At 43.2% G+C, this 13,965-nt stretch overlaps 1 protein-coding gene across 1 annotated transcript in view; it reads left to right on the top strand.

The window, feature by feature from the left end:
- NEDD9 (neural precursor cell expressed, developmentally down-regulated 9) overlaps window positions 1–13,965 on the top strand; it is a 185,094-nt gene that overhangs the window by 57,775 nt on the left and 113,354 nt on the right. Inside the window, exon 2 of the mRNA XM_025999365.2 lies at window positions 12,212–12,397. Within this exon, the coding sequence (XP_025855150.2) occupies window positions 12,386–12,397 (12 nt within the window). The 5' untranslated portion in view covers window positions 12,212–12,385. The remainder of the gene's footprint in view (window positions 1–12,211; window positions 12,398–13,965) is intronic.

Here is a 13,965-nt window from a genome sequence, read left to right on the forward strand (position 1 = left end):
GACGTAGCTGGAGATGGTGGAGGTTCTAGGTCTTCCCTGATTCCTGACACCAGGGGATAGTGGGGCGTGATGAGGGAGGAAGCCACGAAGCCACGATGCTATGGCCACAGCCAGACCCTGTCCCTAAGTGTCAGTGGGTTGGGTTTTTTTTTCTTCGTTTTGGGTTTTTTTCCTCAAGAAACAACAGCCCCAAATATTTTCTTTACTAAGTAAGAATAACCAGCTAAGAGTCTGATGAAATAAAGGTTTGTCTCTGTTGATAGCCATGGAATCGCTTCCTTCTCTCCCCCCTCTCCCTCTCTCTCTTTCTTTTGAATAGTTGACAATACATAGTATAGCATTTTTTTTAAATCTTGTAAGAATTATGCAGTGAAAGTGTTCTTCCTACGCCTGTCTCCCATCTAAGCAGCCTGCTTCTCCGCACCCCTGCCACACACACGCACACACACGCACAAATAAACCACTGGCATGAACTTATTCCTTCTTTTTCCAGAGTTTTTTTTTTCTTTCGATGTATACACATATGAGCAAATTCGAAGAGATGTCATCATCCCCCAAATGATAACCTGAGAACCCCATTGGTCTGTACCTTGCTCTTGACACTTACCGTCGTATCTTAGAGTTCTTTCCCCACATGAGCACCTTATTCATTTTTTCACATCATAATACACCAATTGTGCAGGTTCACATGATTTATCTAATCAATTCTACATTAACAGACATTTCGGGTGCTCTTACCAACAATGCTTTACCAAGGGCCCTTGTGCTAGGTCTTTTTGCCCCTGTGCAAGTGTATCTGTTACATTTTTTTTGTACAAGTGTACCTACAGCATACACGTCTGCAAATGGCATTGCTGGGAATGGATCTATGCCCGTGTAATCCTGACAGATTCGGACAAATCACCTGTCATAAGCATTGTGCTAACCACACTCTGCCAACAATTGTAAAGGGTGTGGCAGTCGCTGTTTGCCACCAGCTCCTGGGGCTTTCCTGGAATAAGGAAGGGGTGAGAGAGTATGGGTGGTTTTTAATAAAAACACTGAGTTCCCCACTGAATGTCCATGGCTGTTATCATTGAAATTCTTAAACTTGAGGGTTTTTTTTTAAAGATTATTTATTTGTTATTTGAGAGAGAAAGAGAGAGAGTATAAGCAGGGGGAGCAGCAGTGGGAGAGGGAGAAGGAGACTCCCCACTGGGCAGGGAGCATGACGCGGGGCTCAATCCTAGGACTCCAGACCATGACCTGAGCCAAAGGCAGACGCTTAACCTACGGAGCCACCCAGGCACCCCTTTAGTTTTTATTATACAACCCAAGGACAGAATGTTTTTATGTTATTTTAAAATAATGAATACATTAGGACATTTTTGGCTGTATGGATTAAATAAAATACAGGTCAACTCCAGCATGGTGTGGGGTGGCAAGCGCTAGTGGGAAAGGAAAGGAGGTGGTTCATTGTAAGGACAAGGCCACTGCTCATGATGCTAGAGGTAGAAATGCAGTCATGCCTCCAAGTTCACACGTGGAGAGGGGCTGTGTGAGTGACTCAGTGTCTAGAGGTGGGGGTGGGGGTGGAGGACTTTGAGTCTAATGTTGGGTCAGGTGCTCATCTCATGTCCAGGCAGCAGTGAACTTTATAAAGCCTGACCATGCTGTTCACACCGAAATCTGGAACCCACCTTTCTGAGTGAGCAGGACAACCGGGGGCATCCTTCTGAGTTGGGGAAATGTTTCAAATGGCATCTGCCACAACCACAAATAAAACGGTTTATTGGGCAGCCCGGGTGGCTCAGCAGTTTAGCACCATCTCTGGCCCAAGGTGTGATCCTGGAGACCTGGGATCGAGTCCCACGTCGGGCTTCCTGCATGGAGCCTGCTTCTCTCTCTGCTTGTGTCTCTATCTCTGTGTGTGTCTCTCATGAATAAATAAATAAAATATTTTTTAAAAAACGGTTTATCACTACCACTTTAATATTATAATGGAAAAGATTATAAAAAAATAGAGCAAAAACAAAATAAATTCTACATGCCCAATAAACCTCTCATTTAAATCACTCAGTGGTTTCTGAGGCTATCCCATCGCTGGGTCAGAAACGAACTGGGTATGAACTGGGCAAATTCTCCCCTCTGTCTCAGCTTCTATTCATCAAGAAGTTTCCTAAAAGCTGGGTTACCAAAGATCTCTAGAGTAAAACAAAGAAAAAAAAATTTTTGCCATTTTTTGAAAAAATAAAAGCTCCTCTTTTGTGAGTATAAAACAAACAAACAAACAAACAAACAAACAAAAAAACCCACCAGATCTTAGGGCTGGCCCATAGGGCATATTTCAAAGTGATGTGTAATGTCACTTTAGAAAAGTGAGCTGTTTCTTCTTTTTTCAACCTAAAGATAAAATGGCCAGAGAAAAAGCAACAGCCAAGTCTCTGAGTAATCTTACTGAGGGGTTCAATTTTCTAAGCATGACCTTATGCTAGCAACGGCTCCTAAGTAACGAGAAAACAAGCCAAGCTAGGAAGTCCTGCTTTTATGAGACAAAACCTCCAAGACAGCAAAGTCTGAAGGCTGATTCTAGTTACATAACACTGATGAGTCATTGATGTCATCAGATATTACAGACAGTCAGACGGTCACCCGCCCTCTCCCGTTGTCTTCAAAGCACGTAGGCTATTGAGGACCCGTTCATCCCACACCTTTCACTCTCCCTTCTTTCTGATGTTTTTTCCTTTTCTTTTCTTTCATTCTGTGCTGTATTAGTCAGGGTCCTCCACAGAAATAGAAGAAGTAGCATGGAGATATATATATATATATATATACACACACACATACGTATATTATATATATATATAGTTTTAAAAGTGGCTCATGCAAATATGGAGATGGAGAAGTTTTAAGGTCTATAGTACTGTATTCTATTTATTGAAAAAAATCTCCACATAAGGGAGGCACCTCAGTCAGTTAAGCACCTGACTTCATTTCGGCTCAGGTCATGATCTCAGGGTCCTAAGATCAAGCCCCAGGTGGGCTTTGCGTTCAAAGCAGAGTCTTCTTGAGATTTTCTTTCTCCCTCTTTCTCTGCCCCTCCTCCCATTTGCATTCTCCCTCTCTAAAATAAGTATGTCTTTTTTTTGCACTCTCCAAATGTATTTATTCTTCAGTCGTAAGTACGTCTTAAAAAATATTGCACATAAGTGAACCTGAACAGTTAAAACCCGTGTTATTTAAGCATCAGCTGTATATATAACTGCTTACGGATTTTCTCCCCACATGACATCCCCCACGAGACTGGAACCTAACGCATCACATTAAATTCATCATTTCTCAGCTACTTAATTCTTAATTTTGTCTTTCTCAGAACGGTACTATCATCTACCCAATCTCCTCCACTTCTATCTTCAAGATATTTATTATAAACACCTCTTCTCCCTCAGCTTCTAGCTCCAATCGGATATTATACTTTATCCATTGACTTGCTAAATAGCCACTTGCTCCCATCTTCATTGTTTCTGTCATGAGCTTAATCCAGACTCTCTCATTTCTCATCTGGATTCTAGCACCGCTCTGTAATGGATTTCATGGCACCTCCACGCCAGGCATCTTTCCAATTCATCCATGTGATTTTTATGACAAAGAAACGTGATTGAGTTACTTACCAGTCAAAACCTTCCAAGGCTCTTCCGTTGCCTTGAAGATAATGTGAGATGAAAATGTCACTGGTACAGTGGCGACACAATGAGTTAAGATGGGGGTGACTGAGATGTGGCCGCATGGTGGGGAGGGGAGAGCAGGACATCTTAAGGAGCTAGAAAGGACAAGGCCCCATCACTGATGAGATGTGGGCAGTGAGAAGAAGCGAAGTGCTGAGAAAACCTCTCCATTTCTGCCTTGGATGACTGAATGAATCACTATTCCATTCTCCGAGGGTGGGTTCTTTCTTTGTGGCAAGTTGCATTACCTGGATGGGGCGCCATGTCTGGGGACGTGAGCCTTCAGGAAACCTGAAGGTTTGGGTGGGGATGAGTCAAAGCCTGGTAAAGAAGAAGAAGCAAAAATTAATACCAGATGGGGAACAAAGGCAGTTGCAAGCCCCTGTAAACAGTCAGCGTCCAAGAACTCCACAGGAGTGGAAGATGCAGCAAAAAATGTCCTCTCTTCTGCTAAGAGATTCCTGAAAATTTGCTGGCAAAGACCAGGAAAAAAAATCAGGGCCATGAGCTCCGCAAGACATTACCTAAGCACAGAAGAGTTATAAGGACTTATAACTCTGACTTCCACCCTCACTTATTTCATGATCATTGCCATGCCCTTTTACTTGGTCAGGGTTTTGGCTGTCCTGTGGAATATCTTGATGTTTGTAGAAAATCTTCAAATTTGGATTACTTTGTTGCTATGCCCTCAGGCTGCACATTTGGATGTGCACTTGGATGAACAGACAACCCTGTTCATCTCACTCTCTTTCCTGAGTCTGACCCATTTCAGACAGAGAGAAGGCTTGTCTTGTCAAGCTCTGAAACATACCTGAGAATTTCCAACTCACTTAAAAGCCCATCCCTTCCAGGGATCATTCCGAAAGAACCGAGGTCGCTGGAAAAGCTACACCCCAACAACATTTAAATTGCTTGCATTGAGCCAAACCACCCAACTGGAATGTTTAGCCAAGTGCAAGTGTGTCCAATGCATTAAGGTATTAAATCCCCTACAAATTCTTCTTTGGCCTGGCCTGATGAGACCACTGGTATTTATTTACTATTTTTACACAAATGGAAAAAATATATACCATAACTAAAAAGAAGTTTCGTAGGTAACCTGGTTAGAATCCTAAATGGGGCCCAAGAGGAGACTGAAGGACACAATCCTTCTGCCAAAACACAGCACATACTCTGACTTCTTGCTCTGCAAGCAGGTGGCTGATGGGCTGTTTTATGAAGAGTTTAATTAACTCTGTCTTTCTGTCTTAGTTACCTACCAAAATGACCTGTGAGGATCCCAGTGTGGTCGGAGGCCTCCATCGGCTGGCAAGCAACATCTTAGCAAGGCTCCACAGCCCAGGGAAATGCAATTCCCAAGGAAGACAGCTTAGTCAGTGTGTAGTTGTAAGAGGCCTCTATGTCAGGGGCTGTCGGTGGCCAGACAGTGGACAGCCACCATGCTCCACTGAGTACAATGGGCCCCGGCCTAGAATTGCCCTTAGGCAGAACCACAAAGGGCACCCAGCTGGCTTTAGCCCTTGCCCTATTCCTTCTGCTCCTCTTCTGGGATAGTATTGCCCAGCCCCTGATGAGAATCTTTCTGACACCTTTGCCCATAAATCTGATCCAGGTCAGGCTCCATTCTCTCAGGACACTCCCCAGGTAGTGAAGGTATGACATCTCTGATGTGCACAGCTGATAAATGCTTTGCTTCTGTGCATTTTAATTAAATAGCACTACAATTTCAGCATCCCCTTCAAGGCCTTATCTCAAAGGCACAGCCATGTGGAAATATTGTGATATTTCCTATCAGGGTCAGGCTGAGAGACAGAGACAGAGAAAGATGGACACGATTTTTGGTCAATCATGCATTTCCTGGTGCCCCACCAATTACACATCCAGGTGATAACCTATATGAGATATGGAATATCATGGACATGATTTTGTCTGACACTTCATTTATGCAGGATGAAACTGGAACTGAGAAATAGTTGAGTTGCCCAAAGTCACCCACCTAGGACTGGGGCCCAGGTCTCTTGATTTCCAGGGCACTTCCTGCCATGAACATTGCCAGTTGCATATGGCCAACTGGAAGGCAGAGAAGGTTGGAGAACCTGGTTTATCCTAGTAGCTACCCAGGTGCTTTCCCATCAAGGATCCCATTAGGGGTCCTTAAAAATAAGGATCAGATACCAACTAGAGAAACATCCAGGGAGAAAGAAGAAAAATGTAGACTCAGTCCACTGGCTTCCATGTAGGAATTGAAATGATTTGCCAGGAACCAGGAACCTTGCTTGACTATTCTGAGGGGGCCATAGAGCTGTGTTCCTCCACGGTGCTTATCCGATCCCACAGATAACTATTCCACAAGCAGAAACCCTGCCACGCCTAGGTCAAGAGCACCGTCCCCTCTTAATCTGTGTTTGTGGATTCTACTCCACTCACCCCTTCCCTTAGAAAGAAGTTCTATTTCATTCCTCTCACCAAGAATTCTCACGGACCTTCAGGGACTCTACTTTAGCATTCAATAAGGGCTAACTGAGCACCCACTGTGTACCAGCTAGGTCTTGCAGAAACAAAGATGAGCACCTACAGTGATTCTCCTTAAGAGCTCATCATCGGAAGGTCTGGTTCATGCACAAGTGCTCCCTTGCACATGGCCTTAGAGCCCCAGGTGGACAGTAAGCATATTTCAAAACCCCCAAATTCTAACCTAGGGTGCCCCCCCCCAAAGATCACTTTTCTAATCTCTGAATGTTTTACATGAGCATCTTTAAACGGCTTAAAAATTAAATTGCTTTAGGCAGTCTTATCAAATCTCCTTCCCTTAAGAAAAAGTAAATTTTATTAAGTCAAGCTTTTTAAAGAATAATCTGGGCAATATGTTCATCAAACCCATATGCTTTCATTTGCAAAATCTTATAACATAGTCTATTGCTGTGAGAAAGGATCTGAGATATCACCTAAGCCAGGAGATTTAAAGTTTGCATTTTATTTTTCAAACAGTAAAACGCTTTTTTAAGTGAAATATTACCAAGAGTTCCAAATTGTAAACCAGTTATCACTGGAACTGCTGTGGTCAAAGACAAGGTGCAGAGCTCAGAACCCTCCCTCTCACATCCACCACCTCTGCTCCTGCAGAATATAGAGCTGCCCACCCCAAAACTGATAATCTGACTATTCCTGTGTCCCAAGTGAAGAAAGTGAGATCCAGCGAGAGTATGACTTCATTTTAACTCATTATATCTTCAGTGACCCTATTTCCAAATAAGGTCACATTCTGAAATAGAATTTGGAGAGGGAGACACAATCCAACCTCTAGCACTGCTTCTTGCCCTATTTGGATGAGGTTCTTAGCCAAGCTAAGGAAGCTCCTGATACCAGGTTCTTAAGGGAGAGACATGAGCCTATCTGACAACTCCAAGGAGAAGTCAGGAGAGAGAGAGAAAGAGAGAGAGAGAACGCATAGTGAGATGTTCCTGAGTAGGCATTGAGGCCAGATAGAGGGATACACTTGGGCCCAAGAGAAGACGCTTCCTTTATTGTCACAAGGAGACAAGAAGGAGAAAGGGATGAGTCTGGATGCAAAATGAATCCACAGATGAGGAGGAGGGACATGGAGAAAGTTCCTGGAGGCGGCTCTAGGTTTCTTTGTGAAGCAGGAAGATTAACTGCCTATGGGGCCTGACGGTGGAGTTGGGAACCTGGGCTCAGTAGAGGGACTGGTGCTAAAACCAGGGACTTGAGAGTGGAGAAAGTCTGAAACAGACCTGTGCATCATGGACAACAGCCAGCCGAGTCAAGCATAAGCATCACCTTGTCATTACAGGAGAGGACCTATTATTAGAATAGAAAAGTGGAGAAATGGGAGGGTGAGCTTACCTGGGGAACAGAGAAGGGCTGGCTGACATAACAAGAGCCCAGATGGCACTGGTCATCACGAGTGTAGAGTGGCACCATCTGCAGGGTGTGGGTTTTTTTCCAGCAATGCTCAACAGCTGGGTGATTGATGTAGAGAAAGTAAACAGTTGAGTACATTCAGAGCTGGCCTTTGGCTGGGAGGATGCATTAAAAGGACAAAGGCATAAGGAGGTTGAGGATATAGGCAAGAGGAAAGTGCAGTGAGAACGCTCAGGGACCAAGTAGACGAAGAAGAAAGTGGGCTGTGAGGAGGCTAGGCTCATGGCTGCAGAAGAGGCGCGTGCATGTCCCTTGCTTTCTGTTGACCAGAGCACATGGCTATTGCCACCTCCTGGAGGAACAGATGCTGCCAGATGTGGCGTGCTAATGAGCTGCGAGCTGACGGCCTTCCTCAGCTCATATTCCTCTTCTGGGGTGGCCCCAACAGGCCCCAGCTAGACAATTCCACAATTTGTGCCCAGTGCTGCCACAGCAGTCCGAGCATGCTCTGGAGACACACACACCTCTATGAAAGGAAAAGGTCAATACCAACTGCATGGCTAGGGGGGTGGTTTACTCCCCCTGCCCCCAGGTCGCTCTGCTAATCAGCATTATTTCAAAATGCTGTGTGGGCCAACCCTGTCGGCTTGGATTTTCTTTCTTTCTTTTTCTTTTTCTTTCTTTCTTTCTTTCTTTCTTTCTTTCTTTCTTTCTTTCTTTCTTTCTTTCTTCTTTCTTTCTTTTTCTTTCTTTTTTTTTTTGGCTTGGATTTTCTTACTGTGAATCTTCCAAGGCTACAGATCTTCTCTTAGTTGCCATATTTCAAATGAAAACCATGGATATTACTATAAAGTAGTAGTGTCCTTATTATTATGCACTTCCACTGATGTTAGCAGCAATTTGAAACTCTAAGTTCTTAGAATCACTTTAGTATCTTCTGACACAAATCAAGAGGAGAAAAAGAAAAAGAAAAAAAAGAAAAACCTCTTGAGGAGGATACTAAAATATTCCTAGCACAGAATGGGTAAAACTAAAAAGAAATTACAAACGTTGTCAGGAGCAGCAGGATGTCTCATACCCTGCTGGTGAGAATATAAATTAGTACAAACTCTTTGGAAAACAATTTGGCCTTTTCCAGTAAAGTTGAAGAAATGTGTATCTATCCAAATTCCATTCTTAGGTATATGGACAATAGAAATGGATGAAGGTCTCCCCAGCAGTATCTTTCATAATGGCCTCATGCTGAAGACAACTCACATGTCCCTCAACATTAAAATGGATAGATAACAACACAATGAAATACTATATGGCAATAAAAAATTGCAAACTATAGGTGCCGACAATAACATGGATGAATTTCATGAACATAATGCTAGGTAGAAAAAGTTAATATATAAGAGTATATACTGTGGGATCTATTTATTCAGAGTTCAAAAATAGGGAAAAGTGACTGTAGGGTTTTGGAATGCAGACTCAAAGGGGTAAAGTATAAAGAAAGGCAAGGAGGGGATTACCAAAATAGGCAGGATCATGACCTTTAGGCAGGCTCACCCCTAACATTTGTGGGGTTTAAATGGAGAACTGTATATCATAGTCATAGGCTTAAATATTTTATTTTATTTAAGATTTTATTTATTTATTCATAAGAGACACACAGAGAGTCAGAGACACAGGCAGAGGGAGAAGCAGGCTCCCTCTGGGGAGCCTGATGTGAGACTTTATCCCAGGACCCCGGGATCATGCCCTGAGCCAAAGGCAGATGCTCAACCACTGAACAACCCAGGCGCCCTGGCCTAAATATTTTAAAGTAAACTAAACTAGCACTAGATTGAATAAAAGCTATTTTATCCTCCTACCTCGACAAATGTATCTTCATGGCAACCTGGAAGACCAGGTTGGATCCTAGAATACTTGGATTGCTTAGAGCTTCTCCCTGGAATGTGTGGCACAAGAAGAGGTGGCCCCCAGACTCCCGGGCCATCCACCTTTTCTTCCCACCCTCTGTTCCATCCCATACCTCAAGGGCCTTTGTGTCCATGTACGTTCATCCATAGCCTCCTACAAATATCTGCCCCTAGGCCACCCCTTGGGCAGATGGACCTGAGGAAGAGGCCAGGGAAGACCTGGAAGTGGACTCAGAATCATTTGGACAGGGAATCCAAATGTCCTGGTACTTGGTGCATGATCTAGAAAGGGAGACATGGGTTCTAGGTGGACATGACCTCTTGGCCTCAAAGAATCCTCTCCCCTTGGAAAGGGACATCATTGGAGGAAATCTAGAAGCCCAAAACCACAAGGCCCAACATACGGCCCCCTGCAAGAGGCTCAAGGCAGGACTGCCTTTGAAAAATTAGAAAGGAAGACAAACCATTAGAAATTCCTGACTCGGGAAACAAACAGAGGCTTGCTGGAGGGGAGGTGGGGAGGGTGGGATAACTGGGTAACAGGCATTAAGGAGGGCATGTGATGTGATGAGCACTGGGTGTTATACTATATGTTGGCAAATCGAATTTAAATTTAAATTTAATTAATTTTTTTTTAAAAAAAGAAAGGGGTTGTATTGGGAAGGGCATCTGGAAAACTTTGGGGTCCTGACAGCATGCTGTGCTTTAACCTGGAAGGCAATTTATGACAATTTATTCAGCTCTACAGTTGTTTTTTTCTATGTGTGTTACATTTCACAAAGAAGAATTAATGAAATCTATCAATCTATCCATCTATCTTTCTATCAAGCCTAGTACTGTTGTTTACGGGATCCTCACACTTTGGGCAGTTAAAATGTCTCAAGGCACGAGTACCTCAGGGGGAAATGGATAGAATTCTGGAAACATAGTGACTCTCACTGCTGGTTTGCTCCCCCACCTGGCGCTCAGATCCTCGGGTGACCATGGATAGGTCAGGCCGAGCAAATGAGTCATGGGCCTGTGTCCCCTTGCCTAGCCACTGCAAGTGCCTCAGAGAAAAATTTACTTTGCCCCATCTTAGCCAAGATCTTAAATACTGTGTTTATCAAACCAAAATTACAGGAAGCTATTCCCATCCTAGCAGAAGTGAAAGGAGACCAACTCCCAACTCCCCTCTGTTTGGAAAGTGGTTCTAAAAAGACATCTCTTCCCCCTAAGGGCAGCTGGATAAATTCCTTACACAGTTTGCTGAGCTTCTACTATGTGCCAAACACAATCCTGATTTTTCTGCTCCACGTTTCCAAATACCCATTTGGCTTTGACTTCTCATTCTTGATAGGAAAAACATTTTGCTTTTACAAAGATTCAGATTCTCGATTCTCAAAGAGATTTCTGTGCAGCCCATGTGTTTTAAATATTAGGATTTTTCTAAGAATATATATTTCAACAATGGTCCATAAGGATACACACACACACACACACATGCACATGCACACACACACACACACACCATCCCAAAACTGAACTTTATAGCTCTGAGATCATGAAAGGGAAGTGAAGAACTGGCCTGTACTAACTGACCAAAAGCCCAGTCCATTTTTTCCCCAAAAATAAAATTCTGGGCTTCACATTTAAGCTGTTTAAAAGCCACACTGCCAAAGCACCAGTTTTCCTCATTTTAGGGAAACAAGAAAAGCATATGGCTTCAGTGACCTTCTCAAGCTGTTGATGAGAGGTAGTCAGGCACATTTGGTGGTTTCAAAATGATAAAAGCAACAACATAAAGGGGAATAATGAGGCAGAGGCACCTGGGTGGCTCAGGGGTTGAGCATCTTCCTTTGGCTCAGGGTGTGATCCTGGAGTCCTGGGATTGAGTCCTGCATCGGGCTCCCTGCAGGGAGCCTGCTTCTCTCTTTGCCTGAGTCTTTTCTCTCTGTGTGTGTCTCTCATGAATAAGTAAATAAAATCTTTTAAAAAAAGAAAGAAAGAAAGAAAGAAAGAAAGAAAGAAAGAAAGAAAGAAAAAGAAAGAAAGAAGAAAGAAAGGAAAAGAAAGAAAGAAAGAAGAAAGAAAGAAAGAAAGAAAGAAAGAAAGAAAGAAAGAAAGAAAAAGGAAGGAAGGAAGGAAGGAAGGAAGGAAGGAAGGAAGGAAGAAAGAAAGAAAGAAAGAAAGAAAGAAAGAAAGAAAGAAAGAAAGAAAGAAAGAGGCAGTGGGTGGAAGGGTGAAAAGACAAGTTAAATCAATGACAGTCCACGACAGAACTAAAATTATAGACAATAGACAATGAAGAAATGTTCCCTTGTACCATTCTGCCCCAATAAGAAACACCTGGCAAATATCTACCCACCTCTCAAGACTCCACCCAAAGTTTACCCTCTCCCTCTTCTAGTGCCCTCACCAGCTCCACCTCACCTCCTATCAGGGTACCTGTGACATCTTATGGAACTGCATTTTTTTGGTTTGTCCTATTAGACTGTGGGGTCATTGAGGACAAGGTCATATTTTATGAAGCTCTGCAATTCCAGCTAACGAATGTGAAAGCACCATAAGTGCTTTCCTCGGTGGCATGATTGAACGAACAAATGAATGAATGATGGATTCCATTCATGGGACTATGGATCTGGCTTTTCCAACCGCTACGATGCAATCGTTAAGTGATAAAAAGTGTCTCTCAGCCTCTGCCAGAGTTTACCCACTTTCACATTTTAAACCTCTTTTCAGATTCAAGAAGCTGTGAGTTTCGTACAGTCACCCACCGGCATGAGAAGATCGCGTGTTCTTTAAGCAGAGTTATGAAAAGAAAGAAGCTGGGCAGCAGACTAAAACGGGAATTGTCTTTTCCAAGATCCAGAGCTCCGACATTCCTTGGCGTAACAGAGAGAAGCACCTGGGAAAATGTGGGCAAGGGTGAGTAGTGATGGGAAAAACGTACATTTCATGCACTTCCCTTTTGTCCCAACTGCTTGAGACAACACTCCAAATGGCATTCCACCCTCACTCAGGATTGTAACTAATAGTTGGAATTAAAGGGCTACTTTCAGGCCACCCGATTTTGCTCTGGCAGGTGAATCTTTTGAGCTGGATACCCTGATGCCCACAGGAAATCCTCTTCCTTTCAATCTCAGGGAAGCAATCTTCTGGGATAAAAGGAGAATATTCCCCTTTGTATAACTAGTCCTTGAGCAAGCCTGGAAGTTATCCTCACTGACCTGTTCAGAAGCTGGTCGTCTAGGTTAGCTTAGCTAGTTCTTTGGCTCCAATCAGTATTAGATTGTTCCTTTTTCATTTAGCCATTCTGCAAGTCAGTTTGGCCTGAGGTGGAAATTCGGGTTAAAACGGTCCATTCACCTATCTTTTTAAAGGTTTTTTAAAGGTTTTATGGAAACTAAGTCAAAGAAAGGATATGGAATGCATCGGTTAATTGCCTTTTAATGGGAGCAAGCAGGATGGCTTGGTGTGGTGGCATTGGGGGTCAGGCAGAGCTGAGGCTTCACAGCTTCTGTGAGCCAGTTACTCGTCTCTTAATCTTTGTCTCTGAATTTATAAAATTTGAGCTAGGAAGATTGTCCTGAGGATGAAATGAGAAAATGCATATGAAGTAACTTGTGCTCAAAATTAGAAAGGTTAAGAGGTGCCTCAGTGGCACAGTCATGTGAGCGTCCGACTCTTGGTTTCTGCTCAGGTCATGATCATGAGATCAAGCCCTGCAATGGGCTCAGCACTCAGCATGGAGTCTGTTTGAGATTCTCTTCTTCCTCTATCCCTCCCCACCATGCTCTTTCTCTCCCTTCCTATCTTTCTGTCTCTGTCTCTGTCTCTCTCTCTCCAATAAATAAGTCTTTTTAAAAAAGAAGAAGAAGAGGGCAGCCAGGGTGGCTCAGTGGTTTAGCACCACCTTCCACCCAGGGTGTGATCCTGGAGACCCAGGATGGAGTCCCACATCAGGCTCCCTGCATGGAGCCTGCTTCTCCCTCTGCCTATGTCTCTGCCTCTCTCTCTCTCTCTGTTCATGAATGAATAAATAAATTCTTTAAAAAATAATTAATTTATTTATTTATTTATTTATTTAAATGAAAAAGAAGAAGAAAGGTCAGTTCTTTTACATGCTGAGATTGACAATCTGTTGTCTATAACACATGGAGAACTAACCATCAGTACAAATAAGAAAGCAAGTAGGCAGTCATGTCAATCCAAAAAGGGCCCTATTTCATTTGCAGAAGAAAGGTTATAAGTAAGTAACGACCAATGTCTTTAAAAACATTTTGATGAGAAATAAAAGGATTTGCGTGGAAGGCTTTAAAAACCAGATTGCCCCTATCACTGCAATGTTTTAAAATAATGACCTCTTAAAAGTCCCCCTAGACCCAAGATCCCATGACAAAATCCATCCCAGAATTGGACACTTCAGAAGCTTCAAACCAAACCAAATGACAGTATCCCCGCCCCCTTATCTGGGGTTTCACTATACACAGTCT

The sequence above is a fragment of the Vulpes vulpes genome, chromosome 12 (genome assembly GCF_048418805.1).
Source record: "Vulpes vulpes isolate BD-2025 chromosome 12, VulVul3, whole genome shotgun sequence".
In the NCBI taxonomy this organism is placed as follows: Eukaryota; Metazoa; Chordata; class Mammalia; order Carnivora; family Canidae; genus Vulpes; species Vulpes vulpes.